Here is a 15,697-nt window from a genome sequence, read left to right on the forward strand (position 1 = left end):
GTTTGTGAAAACTATGCAAAAGTTAATTTTGATAGTTAAAACAAAATGTGGAAAATGGTTACAAAGGGGGAAAAAAACATAAATTGTAATAACGCCCATCTCCTCACCAAACTACAATTTCTAGTTGGAACCATGTTTCTAACACAAACCATATAGGAGGTAATACAAGCCAAAAAACGACAAGAATAAATAGAGTTGCAGCTGCAGCTGCAGCTCTAAAGTTTGGAAGTTTGTCCTACTGCAGACACCGTAGTGGTGTCTGACGACACAGTCGATTCATGCTGTTTGTGCGTCAAACATGGCCGGTAAAGGAGGAAAACAGAGTCGTTCTGGTCCAGGCCTTTCAGGTAGAAAAGGTGCAGGTGAACAAGAAGAAGAGGAGCAGCCACTTCAGGCTGTTTTAGTCGCTGACAGCTTCAATCGGAGATTTTTCCCGGTGACCAAAGACCGGCCGAGGGTGAGCCTCGACTTAAGCTAACTGCATGCTAACACTGGCTAACTGAAGTTCCCATGCTGTAAACAATGACAGATAGGCTGCACAGATGAAACATCTGTATCATAGCTACACACTGATAAAACATCTGTATTGTAGCAACACCGTGAATCCACAAGGCCTTGATTGGATGAAATGTACTTTTGTTTCTAAATATTTGTAGTTTCACTGTGTCGCTTTGTGATGACAGGCTCTGCTGCCGCTGGCTAATGTGTCCATGATAGACTACACGCTGGAGTTCCTCACCTCCACTGGGGTGCAGGAGACATTTGTCTTCTGCTGCTGGATGGCCGGTGAAATCAAGGAACACTTGCTGTAAGTTTTCTCTCTCCATGTGTGATCACTGGTCACAAACTGTGCTGCCTGCCTGGTCTCCATGGAGCTGTCATTGTGTCTGACAGGAAGTCAAAGTGGTGCAGACCCACCTCTCCAAACACAGTCCACATCATCACCTCAGAGCTGTACCGCTCCTTAGGAGACGTGCTGAGGGATGTTGATGCAAAGTCTCTCCTACGCTCTGATTTTGTATTGATCTACGGAGATGTGGTTTCCAACATCGACATCAGTCAGGCGGTGCAAGAACACAAGTAAGACCTAACTATGTTTTTATAAAGTCCGTAAACATTACAATGTTCTGAAGTACTTGTTGTGATGCCATGCGGGGCTTCTACTGTACAGGCATCGTCGAAAGGTGGACAAAAATATCTCTGTGATGACGATTATCTTCAAGGAGTCATCACCAGGTCACAGGTCCCGCTGTGAGGAGGACGATGTCATTGTTGCCATGGACAGCAAGAGCCAGCGTATTTTACACTACCAGAAAACCCACGGGCTGAAGAGGCTACAGTTCCCCATGGTAACGGTTTCACCTCTTTATCTTTATCTTCACCAAGCAAAGGTTTTGTTTGACGTTTGACCGTCGTTTGTTTCGCAGAACATTTTCCACAGCAGCAGTGATGAGTTTGAAATTAGACACGACCTGCTGGACTGTCACATTAGCATCTGTTCCCCGCAGGTTAGTGACCACACACAGGCAGCAGATGCTCAGCTCTTTACTACTGATTCAGGTGACGAGAGGTCTTCTCATTTTCTCAGGTGGCTGAGCTCTTCACTGACAATTTTGACTACCAAACTAGGAATGACTTTGTCCGAGGGATGTTGGTCAATGAAGAGGTACAACACTGCCGCAGTCACTTTGAATTTGAAGAGAGTAATGCTACACTAGAGACACACTCACTTTCGTTTCTGTTTAGATTCTAGGCAACCAGATACACATGCATACCACCAAGGACGGTTACGGTGTGCGAGTGTCAAACCTCCTCATGTACGATTCAGTATCATCAGACATCATGCGGCGGTGGGTCTACCCGCTCACCCCAGAGGCAAACTTTGTCGACCAGGAGGGGCGGAGCTGCACGTATTCTCGCCACAACGTCTACCGAGGGTCCGGGGTCAGTCTGGGTCATGGCAGCCAGATGGAGGAGAACGTTCTCATTGGCTGCGACACCAGCATCGGCGCAAACTGTTACATTTCTAACAGTGTCATCGGAAACAAGTGCACCATAGGTGAGCTCATTGCCCACCATCCTAAACTCAATAAAAATGAACGAAACGGCATGTTACGAAATGGGTTTGAACCTCTTTGCTATGACGACAGGTGACAATGTAAAACTGGACCATGCCTACATCTGGAGTAATGTTCACATTGCCAGCAACGTGGAGATCAGCCAGTCTGTGGTGTGTGACAATGTGGAGGTCAAAGAGGGCGTCAAACTGAATAAACAGTGCGTCCTCGCTTATAACGTAAGCAGTGCATGTTTTCCTCTTCTTCTCTTGACGAAAGTTGTACATCTTGTAGTTCTATGAACAGTTTCTATGTTAAGAGAGTCAACTACTTCTGTAAAGCATGGATATTACCTACAAGAGCATGATGGACAGATCATTTCCATACTGTGATTTTGAATGTCTGTAAGCACTGCTGGGAGGTAGCTGGAAGACAAAGTTAGAAATGTTCTTTTTTTAACCATTTCTACAGTAAAGTTTCCTGATGAGTTATAACTGTTCAGGTACAAACAGGGGAAATAAAAACACAACTGCTTTCAACAGGAAAAAATCTGTTCTTTCTGGGTTACATGGGCGCTAAAATCAACACAAAGTCTTTTTGCGGGAGCTTTAACGTTGTACTTCACTCACTAAGTCCATTGGGGATGAAAGCATTTGAAAAGTCTTTGACTCTCTTCATCTGGATTGTGTTTTTCCAGGTGGTGATTGGACCTCACATCTCTCTACCTGAGGGCACGGTGGTGTCCATGCACAACCCAGAGGAGGAGGAAGAGGAGGATGACGATGAATTCCTGAGCGATGATGCCGAGGTTGGTCACAGTAAAGACAAAACAAAACGGAAAGGTGTGTATGGATAATGTAAGGATATAAAGTACATGCATGAATAAGAGGTTTACATGTTAGTTATGCTGAGCTGCGTTTCTTCTGTCTCTCAGTGTTTAACCCCGCAGAGGTCGGAGCGGAGGGGAAAGGTTACATCTGGAGGGCCAACAGTCTGGATGACACAGAAGATGAAGAGCTGTCGCAGTGTCTGTGGGGTACGAGAGCAGCTCGGCTGATTGTTTTTGTATCCTTATGGTTTCCTTCAGACGGGCATTTCCCGTGACGCCATCATGGATTTTGTATTTCATGCGTCAGGTTTGGTGTTGAATCCCGACCCTGAGAGTGAAAGTGAGGACAGTGAGCCCGACGATCCTGACGATCCAGTGATTCCCTCGCCTGAGATGGATGATGTTAAAGGTGAGAGAAGTTCATGACTGCCCCCTGCTGGCAAAACAGTGAAAAGACAAACAACAAAATCAACGATTTAACCGCTCCTCTGATCACGAGCGTAGAGTCGGCTCCACATTTTGTTAATGTTTCTTTTAAAACGTCCAAGTAAGAAATCTCAGATTTCACGAGACACTTAATCAACGGTTCATTCATCCCTGATTCACGCATGCACTCACTGGGTCAAAAGGTCACTATGAGCGATCAACACTTTGGGAATCTCATTAAAAGTCTGAATGATGCTGAATGAAAAAGCCTTTCACTTATCATCTGGTGCTTCAGTTGTCTTTGTGGTCTTTGTAATTAGGATTACATTTCATGTCTGCTAAGTGAGGACATGGTTTATAGGGAAACAGACCATACTAACCTGTCATCAGACAATACACATCATCACAACTGTCAACATGTCAAAGGTGCCCCTCAGCATATTTCATCAAATAATGTTTAACAAATGAATAGTTAATATGATTACATTTAAACAGTATTTACTCAAGTAAAGAGTAAATACTGTTTAAATGTAGTTAAGTTTCAGTCTATGTTCCATCCTCCTCTCTCTCTCTCTCTCTCTCTCTCTCTCTCTCTCTCTCTCTCTCTCTCTCTCTCTCTCTCTCTCTCTGTCTCTCTCTCTCTCTCTCTGATGTATTTGTGTTTCAGTCTTTCAGTTGGAGGTGTTGGGGACTCTGCAGAGAGGTTTGGAGGAAAATATCGGCTTTGACAATCTTGTACTTGAGATCAACTCTCTCAAGTAAGGAGGAACATGAACTTGCCTTCATTTCTTATATTATTACAACCTGGTTGGTCCTGTCACTTTAACACACACATGTCCTCTTCAGGTACGCCTACAACATCAGTCTGAAGGAGGTGATGCAGATTTTAACCCGGGTGGTGTTGGAGTACCCTTTCCAGCAGCAGGGCCTCCAGATTACCACGTCACAATACGTGACTCTGCTGCTACCTGTAAATACATTCTTTGTGACGGCACATTGTGTAAAAACACGACAGTATTAAATATCATCACTGTAACTGAGCTTTCATTCTCATCTCAGTTACTGAAGAAATGGGCTCCCGTGTTTAAGAACTATGTGAAGAGAGCTCAGGACCATCTGGACTGCCTGTCTGCGTTTGAGGAACATTTCCTGGAGCAGGACAGTCACTGGGCTGCGATGGTCAAGGTCAGTCAGTTATCAGTGTTGATTGAAAATCCGGAGTCCAGCCAGTCTGAAACCGAGACAAGACGAGCACTACACCACTCTCTGACTGTCTTATTATTGGGCCTTTTTGCCTTAATTGGATGAGACAGCTGAAGAGAGACAGGGAATGTTGGGCTGGCAGAGAAGGGGATGAGATGCAGCAAAGGGCTCAGGTCAAATTCGAACCCATGGCCGCTGCGTGCGACACACGATAACTGCCAGACTCCCCCCTCTGTACAAGTGTACGCATGCTGTGTGAGATGTTTACTTCCTTGTTTTGCGATAACTGGCCGCACTGGCGGCGTGTTAATCAACGACGTTAGAGGACGACTTCAGGCTTCAACACGAGGATGGCTCTTGAACATGAGGAACTGTTCAGCAGGTCTTTTGTGTTCACCACACATGATGTGTTTCTCTGCAGGTCCTGATGAACATGTACCAGCTGGAGATCCTGGAGGAGGAGACGATTCTCCGCTGGTTCTCCCAGGGAGCCACAACAGACAAGAGCAGACAGCTCCGCAAGAACCAGGGGGTAAGTCCAGAGCAGGGTTATCAGGGTCACACAGGACAGGCCTTAAGAAAGACTGAGGGTGTGAAGATATCATCACATGAAGAAGTAAAACATTTGAGTTTGGATTGCATAGTGTGTTTATAATCAGATTAGAAGAGGGGGCTTCATCCTTTCTGTAAGTGCTCTGAGGAAAGTGTGTTTACAGCTGACAAGCTTATTGACTGAGACAGCTAGTTAATAATGTAATGTTCGTTTTATGAGTAATAAAAAAAATTCAAAAGGATTCAATAAGATGAAATGAGGTCAAATTCAAGTAGTTTGCCCTTATTTTACCATTAAAAAAAAAAAAGGACTGAGCGCTATTTGAAAGGAAAAGACGACAAAAAGACAATGAGAAATGTTGAGAAATGATCATTATTGGCTGAGCTTGTTTTAAAACAATTATTCACTAGTCTATATTTGAAATCTAAATACTAGAAGTCACAACTTTGTTACTGTGACTGTGTTAATCTGGGCGTGAAGAAGAACCGTGCCGGGCAGCATTTAAAAAACACAGGAATCTGACATGGTTATCATTATAGTTGGTCCCAGTTTCACATTCATTTGTGAATATTTGTGTTGTTTGAAACACATCTATAAGCAGTTCATTTAGAGTTTATTTTAAGTAGTTTTCTGGATGTCTCCCTTCTCTGCTCTGATGGGCTTTTTTTCTTTTTCTTGAACAGCTTCAGAAATTCATCCAGTGGTTGGAGGAGGCTGAGGAGTCTTCAGAAGAGGAAGGGGCGTAAATAGGAACATTAAGAAAAGGAAAGAGGACTCATTGAATCTAGAGAACTGAAAGAAGGATGCGGCTGGTTTGTCACCCTGAACAGCAGCTTTCTGCCTCTAATGTCTGTATTCCATCCCCACATGCCCCATCATGTAAAGACTGTGTGCTCTGAACGACAACACCCAAAATAAAGCAGGAAGACCTCATGGCTGCTTGGAAATGTGTTTAAGCATCATTCTTTTTTATCTGCACCACCAACAAGTGACACCAAACACGAAGCTGTTTGAAAAGTAGATTTATTTCATATTTACAAGATCGTGTACAGCAAGTTAAAAATCATTTTTGAATCTGTTTTGAAGTAGATTTCATTCAGTCTGGGCTAAATGAACACAAAGATTCAATAACCGTATATTCTCTGATTCTTTACACAGTTTTAATCTTTCATCAAAGCACCCAAAAAAATCTAAAATGATTTACAACATACAATTTAACAACACATTGTTCCCTTTACACAGTGGCTGTGACTGTATTCTGTTTCGCACATCTGAAGAAGTAAAATATCCTGGATTACTGATTACTTTCATCACATGGTACACAATGTTTATGGCTCAGTTACTGCAGAGAAGTGAAACGATCAGGTTTCTTCCTACTCTTGAGCGTCATCGCTCGATGTATCTACTTTATGACATTACAGGAGTTAAAGTTGAAGAACAGCTCTCTTCAGCGTGGCCTATTCAGAATCTTTAAGAGACCAAGCATCACCACTCAGTCGCCGCTCTCATCAGGTGCAGGATGATCAGGTATGATACCGCAAATTCAAGTAATGCTTCAAAATCAGTAGTTCCCTCTTTAACGAGTATGGTGGCCAACAAGGGACAAAACAGACCTCTGGAAAAAAACCCGATAAACCCACTTTTTCCACTTGGATTTCCTGTCACCTTTTTCACAAAAAAGTCTTTAAGCGTGTTTTAGAACAGGAATGTTTTGTTTTTAAATCTTAAAACACACAATCAGAATAACGTTTCATAAACGACATATTACAAAAGTAATGTGATTAATTGTTTCTCTGATTACAAGATTTATAGATGTAAAATTTAGTGTCATGTTAAATGTCATGCCTTCTGTTCTATGTTTTTTTTAATTTTTTATATACAATCCAATGCTGTTGTGTTTTGACTCTGATGGCCACCGTACATTCAAGGTACACTTGCTGCACCTTGAATCAGAGCAGAAAAAAAACAGTCAGACTGGAATCTTTACAAAGTTTGTGACTTTGGAACAAATCACCTGAGGCAGTATTGGGGTGAAACACCTTTGGTGAACATTTTAAGCGGTTTCACCTGCAGCCTTTCGTGAACTTTACTTCTTTCCGTCATCTTGTTTTCCCACCATGCCAAAGATGACTTTAGCTAGAATTGAAGCCCCTGTGAGGCCGGTGACAGCTGCCAGTGTCTTCCACATGCTGGCCGATCTCTCGTGCCTGTCCAAGAAGCTCCTGTGGTCAGAGGGTACCAGGACAAATTCACGGCCGTCCTGTGGCGCCTGCAGCCTCATCACCTGGCCGCCCTCCAGCACCACCTCACCAAAACCAGTCAGGGTGCTCCCCACTCGCAGGAGCTCCTCGCTCTCCTTCATCGCAGAAGGTTTCTCCCCGCTGATTCCCTGCAACACCACGTCCACCAAGCCCTCCTCAGCTCGTCTCACTTTGAAATGCACCCTCTCCAGATAGTCCCCAGAGGCCTCTAGAGGGTTATGAACCTTCACAAACGAGTCATTGATGTAGGCTCCAGGGCTGACCAGACTAAAAGGCACTGAGTTGTTGGTTTCTTTTTTGTTCATTGTCCGAGAATTCCTGTAAAAGTTATCAGTCACAAATCAAAAGGCTATTGGATTTAAATACATTTTGTTTTAAATCTGCAGCTTTCTGTACCATGTCCCACTGAGGGAGTTCCAGTATTTCCAGGTTTCCTCCACTGATATCTTCTGAATCACACCGAAGCATCGTGGGACAAACTTGCTGGCCAGAGACTCCCCATCTGCCTGGACCAGACCTGCAGATCAGGTACAACATAAATTGTAACTCTTCTTCTAAACCCCATTAAAAATAAAAATAACATTTATCAAACATACCTTCAACAGCAACATACTGGAGTCTCCTGAGGGGGGAGGACTTCAGCACTTGAACCAAATGACGATCTGGCTTGAAAACAGGTATCTCCTAAGAAGATGTATATATTAATATATATAATATATATATATATTTAAAACATAAAACAGCTGCATTTATATCTTAATGAGACTTAAAAATTATAAACTTGCCTTCAGCTTGACCAACTCCTTCTTTTTTTCTTGATACAAATGATAGAAAAGGCTGGAGAAGGCAAAGCTGGACCCCACACCAATCACAACCAGCGTGTTTACAGGAAAGTCCCCCATGTCTGGAAGTTATCTAAAAACACAACGATCAACAAACAGACTGATTTAAACGACTCTAGATTTAAACTTTAAAAATGTAGAAGTCGATACAATAACATACAAACAAGTTTAAAAGAAATACCTGATAAAATTAGCAGGTTAAACCTTATCACATCTGAAATTTGGTCAGTTGCATCGAAAACAAAACCCACAATTTCTTTGGTTTCACTTCCTTATTTGCACGTGCTGCGTCATGTTTCATCAGCCAATAGAAGACGAGCAACGTTTTTGCTTTCCGTGTTTGACCACCAGGCGGCAGTAGTGTCCGGTCAAGAGTTTTACCTTATTCACCATAAATATAATATATACGTATATTAGAAGCACAATATTTATATATTATGTTTGTGTTCTTGAACATGTTGAAACTAAGTTTGTCATCCCAGCGACATGTGCTCAGCCTGAGATGAAAGCATTTTGTTCTGCCCCAGTGGGCTTCCTGAATTATGTACATAAATGTAAGTACAAGTAAATATATAAATTGTAATATAAATAATAATAAATAAATATAATAAATGTAGAAAATGTAAATTACATTTTCTTTTTGTAAAATGTGCAACAACTGATTTACAAATACACAATAAAAATAATGAAGTCCATAAGTAGGCAACATGTTTTTCTGAATTAAAGGCTCAAGGAAAAAAGGGTAACGCAAAAAATAGAAATGTTTGCTTTTCATCTTTTCAATACTGTCACAAATCACAACAAATCTCTTTAAAATGTACAATAACTGAAAAATAAGGATACCAACCCACGTACGTAACACAATGTACAAGTTTTATTAATACAGAGTTCCTTTTTGGTTTATATTTGTTTAGTTTTATATAATTCGTTGAAATCATGGCTGATTAACGTGGCACCAATTTTTCATTCAAATCTTAGATGATTATTAGAATTAAATTAAATAAATATACAAAAATGTTACCTTTCCATTATTTGTATTGTAGCGTTTTGGTCAATGAAATTAGGAGACGTATCCAACATGCACTGGGGTTTATTTCACCAATGTGAAAATAATACCTGGAAGTTGTCCCCCTTTCTCTGCACCTGTCACTCAAACCATCCGCCACTAGCTGGGGCTGCAGCTCCGTTTAATGAGCCTTCATTCTCAGCACAGTGGACGAATGGCATCTCGTCGAAACACATTGCATTTTGTCAGTATTTTAAGTTTTTTGTTGGCTTTGTCAGGTTAAACTTGCATATAGTAACTATTGGACCGGAGCCCAGGCATGTGGAAGTTAACAACGAGGAATGAAGGTTCAATGAAGTGTAGCCACACTTCAAACTAATTCAATGTTGTTTACTTGTATAAATGTTGTGATGTGCTCAGTCTGAAACATATTTCACCAGGACACTGACTGCGTTAGGAACATCCTGAACTTGACTGCTTGTTTCTGTTTGCTGCCCACTTTGACACAACATGAATAATTTTGACAAAACTACTACTACTACTACTACTAATAATAATAATACTAAGAATACTAATAATAATGATACTAATACTAATGATAATGCATTTTATTTAAAGGCACCTTTCAAAACTCTCTGGTCACCTTACAAAGCAAATATTTAGCGTTATGTGTACATCTTTCCTATAATCCTGTGTAATCATATCTGCAGGACGTTTTTATTATCATTATTGTAACCTCCATTTCTTGTTATCTTTGTGGTGACCTATTGGATTATGTTATCAGTCTGAACGCTAACAGGGGTGATTCATGCTGCTTCTACGGAGACTGAAAGCGTCCCTCATCACAAACTGCTGATGTCTATGAGGTGTTACCTGTTCCATCGAGGAAGATTTTCCACAAAACATTCCAGTAAATTACAGTAAAAAAGACACAACAATGTCCAATAATTGTCACTTCTCTCCCTTCTTGTTAATCATGTCACCATGTCAGATTCATTGGCCCTTGGAGAGACTCTGAGGCAGTTAGTCTTCTGATTGTTTTTTACATAACAGCCATGCATCATAAAGTCAAGCCTCACAGAACTCTGCCAGCTTCCTTTTTTCTCTGCCCCTCTCTCTGTGTACTAAATAGCTGTCTATGTTGTCTTGGTAAACAGTCTGGAAACAACAGGTGTAGATAGCAGCCAAATGACAGGAAAAAATATGACTACTACTCAGTTAAACACTGTTTCCCATTAGTTTTCTCTTTAGGCTCTACACCTGTGAGTAGAGTTGTTCAATAGAAGAAAAAAAACCTGGACATGTTTCCTCTTTTGTTGATCTATTGGTTTTCACAAATAGTTGTTAATTGCCCCCCGGGGACAAATAAAGTTGTTTTTTTTTTTATTGAATTGAATGTCACAGAACCAAAGTTTTACAGAGTTTTCATGCGTTCTCCTCATATGTCTGTTCTTGCATGCTCACTGACAGCAGTCGAGATTCAGCTCAAACATCGGTGCCAGTATTAATGTATGGAAGGCATTTCGCTCAAATGTTTAAAAGCTTTTTTTTACGCATTTTGTGGAATTACCTTGATACATTAATTTAATTTCTGCTGCTTATTCAAACTGAAAAACAAAAAAATCAGTAACATACAGTAAACTATTATCAACGTATTGTTAGTTGAAGAAAAAGAGAGGTGATTTCAAATTGACTGTATTTAACCTAACAACGTACTGTAGTTGTCCTACATAAAAACAGTACGTTACACTGACTACATCCACTTTAAACTGACACTTAAAGGCTTAAATGCCCCAATTTTAAGATATTTACGATGAGGAATTATCCAACAAAAACAGATTCTGTAACATTTTATCAGTATAAAGGACTATAACAATGCACTACCACAGTCATTAACTGAAAGTTGTATTGCTTCAAGGCATGAAGCTTCAACAAAGATGAAGGAAAATTTGAATTCTACAGATGTTTGTATGTTTTTTTAATTTAATTATTTCATGCACACAGTCATTAAAATATAATAGCACCACATACAACAAAATTCAAATAGATGTGAATATGAAAAGTCACTGGTCACCCTCAACATTTGGAATTACCTGAATAAAGAAGATACTGAATAAAAATGACTGATTATATTCAAGCTGCAAAAACAAAAGAACAATCGGCCTAATGATTTGCAAACACTTTCTTATCAATAACTATTTAATTGAATTTCATTTATTACCATGAAAGCCGATTGAACATTTTAAAAACAGGTCTAGACACTCCTTTCATACCATTTCCTAGTTTGAACAAATACTGTTCTATAAATGAGTGTGTGTTTCTCCACTTGAAACAGGAAAAACACCTCAAGTAGACACTGCAGAGCCTGTGGTACATCCAGTTCTCCTGATGGTGACTCCATCCATCTTTACTGAAGCTTTCTCAGCAAGGAGGGGATTCCCTGCATAATGAAAGATGATGGTTGGGAATGAGCTTGCTGGTTCCTATGAAAAAGAAACACAATGTAAGGAACCATCTGATAGAATTTAAGCAATGGTTAAACAAGTCAATGACAATATCAAAATTCAACACAGACCTCATCTAAACTGTACAGGAACTTGGAACTCTTCTTGAAAAGGGCGAGCAGAACCAGTATTGCTGCAAATGATCTCTGCTTAATATCATGTAGTTTTAGTTATACAAATGTGTGTGAGAGAGTGTACGTGCATTTAACATACCAACTTTGTTAGTCTCAGTTCCCAGCAGGCTTGACAGGAGGCCCCTCTGACTCCCACTCCAAGCCACCCTTATAATGTTGAGTGTCATCTTATTGACAGCATCTTGAAGATTTTACTCCAATTCGAGGCACATACAAAACTTCATTTCATGATAGATCTGCAACAAATAAAGCAATTAAAAAAAATGATGGTGTCTTTTTGTGTCAAACTTTTAAAAAAATCTCCTGGACCACAAAGGAGACCTCTCTTCCTTGAACTTGTTTCTCTGGCATTCCATGAAGCTTTCCTGTAGGATGTAAATTATAATGCCCACGCAAAGAAAACCTTTAAAAAATACACTACTGAGAAAGAAGGCTTTAAATACATAAATAAAGGAGCTGTCATCCCTTTGAAATGGAAACCTGGTGATCAGACATCCCAGGACCTCAGCATATCTTTTATGGTTTGAATACCTGACGGATTATCTCCACATTTAGAGCCTTCCTGTTTTTAAAATGTGTTTTTTTTTTTTACTGTGTTTGCTGCATTTACACAATGGTAAAAAATCATATTGAGCTGAAAATTCAAATATCCTGACATGAAACTAGTCGAGCATACATCAGGGGGATAAACACTATTAGTACCATTTGGTTATGTTGCCAGACGACACTTGGATCAACAGTGGTCATAAATGGTCTTTTCTGAAAGATGGATCCTTTCTTTGCAAAGCTTCCTGACGCTCTGGGGGCAGAAGAGGCAGGCTTATGCTGGCCAAGACTCCTGGGCACCCTGACCATAAACGAAAGTGGGAGTCAAAAGTCAACCATCCTCTCTGAGATAAAATAGTTAGTCTGATTTAATTTATTTCTGTGTAATAAATATATTGGACAGTCATACTCTAGGTGGGCATATAAACTTCATTTCTTATCTTTTTTAGAGAAAATAGTTCAATTTATGTGTGTACTAAAAGAATGAAGCTCATGGTGGAAAGAGGAGAAATCAAGAGTTTTTTTTGCATTCTCTACATGAACTTCTGTGCAATACTGATGAGAAACTACTTCAACTGGCTTGTACATCTACTTTGTGTTTGACCTTGGAGAATAACTGCTCAAACGTCTCTGCATTTTTGCTGAATTTTGTGTTTCTATTTTAATTGATTAATGACACAGTTGAAAAAATCCTACTTTCAAATGCTTTATGGAGCACTTTAAAGTCCCACAATATGCTGTTTCCAAAACAGAAACCAAACAGAGGAGTTATTCTTAGTACCTTTAAAAAAAAAAGAAGACATTTTTTATTGCTAGTTGTACCGTCTGAAATATTTCATCTTGTATTATCAGGATTTATGGACTCTCTCATCATGTTATCAGGTTCTCACAAACAGTCAACAGTCTCAATGATTCAGACTTCCCTGCTGGGAAGATACTTTCACCCCTCCGATTCTCTTTTCTGTTTGATGAGTTTAATGCACCTTTAGAAGTGGTGTCATAGCCTCCATAAGTATACAGAGAGCGTCATTGACCATCTGTCAGCTTGGTACTTGGTGCAACAGCTCTGCCATCAGTGTATGATTTAAGCAGCTGGTGTTAAAAATGAAGCCGTTGCAGAAGTGCAAAATCCTGCAGGTTATTGAGGGTCCACTAGAGGCTGGCTGCAGGAGCAATGGAAGTCACGTGCACAGCACATTAACATGTTTACATTTAAATTAACATGTTTACTGCCTGGTTAAAAAAAACATAGGTCTGATTATCTCACGTCTTGATCAGCCCACACTGTACAGGGCTGATTTTTACTACTAATCCATTTAAAGTTGACAAAGTACAAGTGTTAATCACATTAAGCATATACACATATCTGAGCTGATTGACAGGCTGGTACGTTATAATGGTTTGTCAGGAGGCTTAAAACCCGCCTCAGCTCCAGCTCTCAGCCTGTAGTTATACAGTAGGTTGAATAAAAGTTAGTATGAGACAACATTTCCAGCATGGCGACAGCCACCGATTGTACTCCAAAGCCCACTGCAGTGAAAGATGGAGGATGTCACTTAGGCTTTGTCCATGTTTATTTACGGTCTACTGTATGAATGTGTGAGTGGGAGTAGTGGATGTGATATTTTGTATAGAGTACTTTAATGGGTTTTCTAGAAAGGCGTCAGCATAGTCCATGGGTAATGTTTCTAACCATTTTGTGCAGTTCATGATGTCAGTAAATGCAAATAATGAACAGAGTCACTGTAAATCAAATGTCACTAAAACAGTATTGTCCAATAGGACCAGTATTTCAAATCTAGCCTGACTTGCGATTCAGTCCGGGTGCAGATCTTGGTCCTATCATTTAGCCCTGCCTGAATGCAATTTACCAAACCGTTTATAGTGACTGCTAATCTCAATGCTCAGCCTTAAAGAGACCTTTAAATACATAAAACATGCTCACTGATGACAGACCAGAGTTAAAAGTGGCTCATATTTTTTTTACTATACAACGCCCACATGCTCATATTTATACATACAGTATATACAGTCATACTGTTTATAGACAACAATGCTCCCCCGCCCCACCTCTGCCCTGTGCGACCACATGATTGATTAGCTTGTAAAAACTCCATCAGCTTAATTTCAAAATGTTGACAGTGGTGGTCTGTTTTGGGTTCAGCGAGCAACTCAGCCCTCATAGCTTCCTTTATAGAAACAACGTCTGGACAAAGGACGTTTTCCTGCTTGATATTTTACAGTTCCCAGCAGCAGAATTCCTCGTGGACGAGCTGGAGGCTGAGGAGCTCGGCCAGGGAAACACTTGTGGGTACAACTGTCATGGGCAGATGAAATGTGGTTGTTCAAACTCAACGCATGTTCAGGATGTGGAAGTGGTCAGAAGGCCTTTGTCCAATTTTGTTTCTCATGATGGATTGTGGGACCTGTGAAGAAGTCTAGTTATAGAAAAACCTGCAAACTTAAAGTGGAAACATTTTTATATTAAAGGTTGGACTGTTTAAATGTGAACAGATTAAAATGTGACTTTTTAAAACTTTTACTGTAATTTTAAGTGATTATCATAGGCCTATATATTTGACGCTGGAATCGTGACAGATTGACTCACAGTTACTTCAGTTTACGGTTAGCTGTCAGCTTGAGAAATATGAACACTTTTTTCATTTTCTTTTGACAAGCACAAGTTCTTAGTCAGTTTCATCTCTTATCATGCTTCGTCTTTTAGACTTTCTTTCACTGCTGTCTGACATTTTCTTGCTTTAACTTTGCTCTTATATGCTGCTGTCAACTTTTAGCTTCTGTTTACTTTACCCTCTTTCAGTTCATAAGAGCCACTGTGAGAAGTCATGAAGTGAAGAAGCCAAGAGTTAAATAACCAGGAAACCCTGTTTCAGTGCTTTAAAAAAAAAAAAGTTGGCATCATTGATTGGTAACTATATCACAGGAGTTAGGGTGAGGGTATATTGTCGCATCGATATATAGTCACATGTCTTTGCCTAAAAAGGAAACACGTTTTATTCTATGTGTTCAGTATAGGTTAAAAAAAAAAAAATCCTCTGAGATTCTTATGATTTCTTTAAATTAACAAGGATGTTGGCATGAGATCGGCAGGCCTTAGAAAGCAGCAGACATGGTTGAGAACCAGAAACAGGGATAAAAAGATTCAGGTTTTTGTCCTGAGATTTGACCAGATTTATCCAAACATTCAACTTCAATCCCAGAGGAAGGTTAATCTGACATCCATCAAAGCTTTCCTAATACTCCCTGAGTCACACACTGACAGAGCAGTTAAACTTGAGGGAAAGCAAATAGCAAACAGAGGATTGAGTGAGCCGA

General features: G+C 40.1%; 2 protein-coding genes across 3 annotated transcripts; one reads left to right on the plus strand and one right to left on the minus strand.

Moving 5' to 3' along the window:
- The first annotated feature begins 226 nt into the window (after positions 1-226).
- On the plus strand, positions 227-6,015 carry eif2b5 (eukaryotic translation initiation factor 2B, subunit 5 epsilon). The gene is made up of 16 exons (XM_079349495.1): positions 227-457; positions 684-808; positions 895-1,080; positions 1,172-1,349; positions 1,428-1,508; positions 1,589-1,666; positions 1,747-2,059; positions 2,151-2,296; positions 2,755-2,899; positions 2,992-3,093; positions 3,194-3,295; positions 3,980-4,070; positions 4,159-4,282; positions 4,372-4,497; positions 4,937-5,047; positions 5,752-6,015. Exons 1-16 carry the CDS (start codon positions 299-301, stop codon positions 5,812-5,814), a joined length of 2,130 nt encoding a protein of 709 aa, XP_079205621.1. The 5' UTR covers positions 227-298; the 3' UTR covers positions 5,815-6,015.
- A 441-nt stretch (positions 6,016-6,456) lies between these two features.
- mul3 (mitochondrial E3 ubiquitin protein ligase 3) lies at positions 6,457-8,455 on the minus strand. Of its 2 annotated transcripts, none has more exons than XM_079348684.1 (5): positions 8,353-8,455; positions 8,115-8,244; positions 7,926-8,013; positions 7,726-7,846; positions 6,457-7,647 (listed from the first exon to the last, which is right to left on the minus strand). In XM_079348684.1, the coding sequence occupies exons 2-5, from the start codon at positions 8,229-8,231 to the stop codon at positions 7,155-7,157; spliced, it is 819 nt and encodes a 272-aa protein (XP_079204810.1). In that variant the 5' UTR covers positions 8,232-8,244; positions 8,353-8,455; the 3' UTR covers positions 6,457-7,154. The 2 variants fall into 2 exon arrangements, with proteins under 2 accessions (XP_079204810.1, XP_079204811.1); XM_079348685.1 differs by having other exon boundaries at positions 8,115-8,271.
- Between the last annotated feature and the right edge of the window lie 7,242 nt (positions 8,456-15,697).

The sequence above is a fragment of the Symphodus melops genome, assembly GCF_947650265.1.
Source record: "Symphodus melops genome assembly, chromosome: 7".
NCBI classification, from domain to species: domain Eukaryota; kingdom Metazoa; phylum Chordata; class Actinopteri; order Labriformes; family Labridae; genus Symphodus; species Symphodus melops.

Excerpts from the sequence above, each read along its gene's own strand:
- eif2b5 (XM_079349495.1), top strand. The coding sequence starts at position 299 with ATGGCCGGTAAAGGAGGAAAACAGAGTCGTTCTGGTCCAGGCCTTTCA. Across the intron at positions 809-894 it reads GAAATCAAGGAACACTTGCT|GAAGTCAAAGTGGTGCAGAC; the intron begins GTAAGTTTTCTC and ends TGTGTCTGACAG. Across the intron at positions 5,048-5,751 it reads AGCTCCGCAAGAACCAGGGG|CTTCAGAAATTCATCCAGTG; the intron begins GTAAGTCCAGAG and ends TTTCTTGAACAG.
- mul3 (XM_079348684.1), bottom strand. The coding sequence starts at position 8,231 with ATGGGGGACTTTCCTGTAAACACGCTGGTTGTGATTGGTGTGGGGTCC. Across the intron at positions 8,014-8,114 it reads AGGAGTTGGTCAAGCTGAAG|GAGATACCTGTTTTCAAGCC; the intron begins GCAAGTTTATAA and ends ACATCTTCTTAG. Across the intron at positions 7,847-7,925 it reads CCAGTATGTTGCTGTTGAAG|GTCTGGTCCAGGCAGATGGG; the intron begins GTATGTTTGATA and ends CCTGATCTGCAG.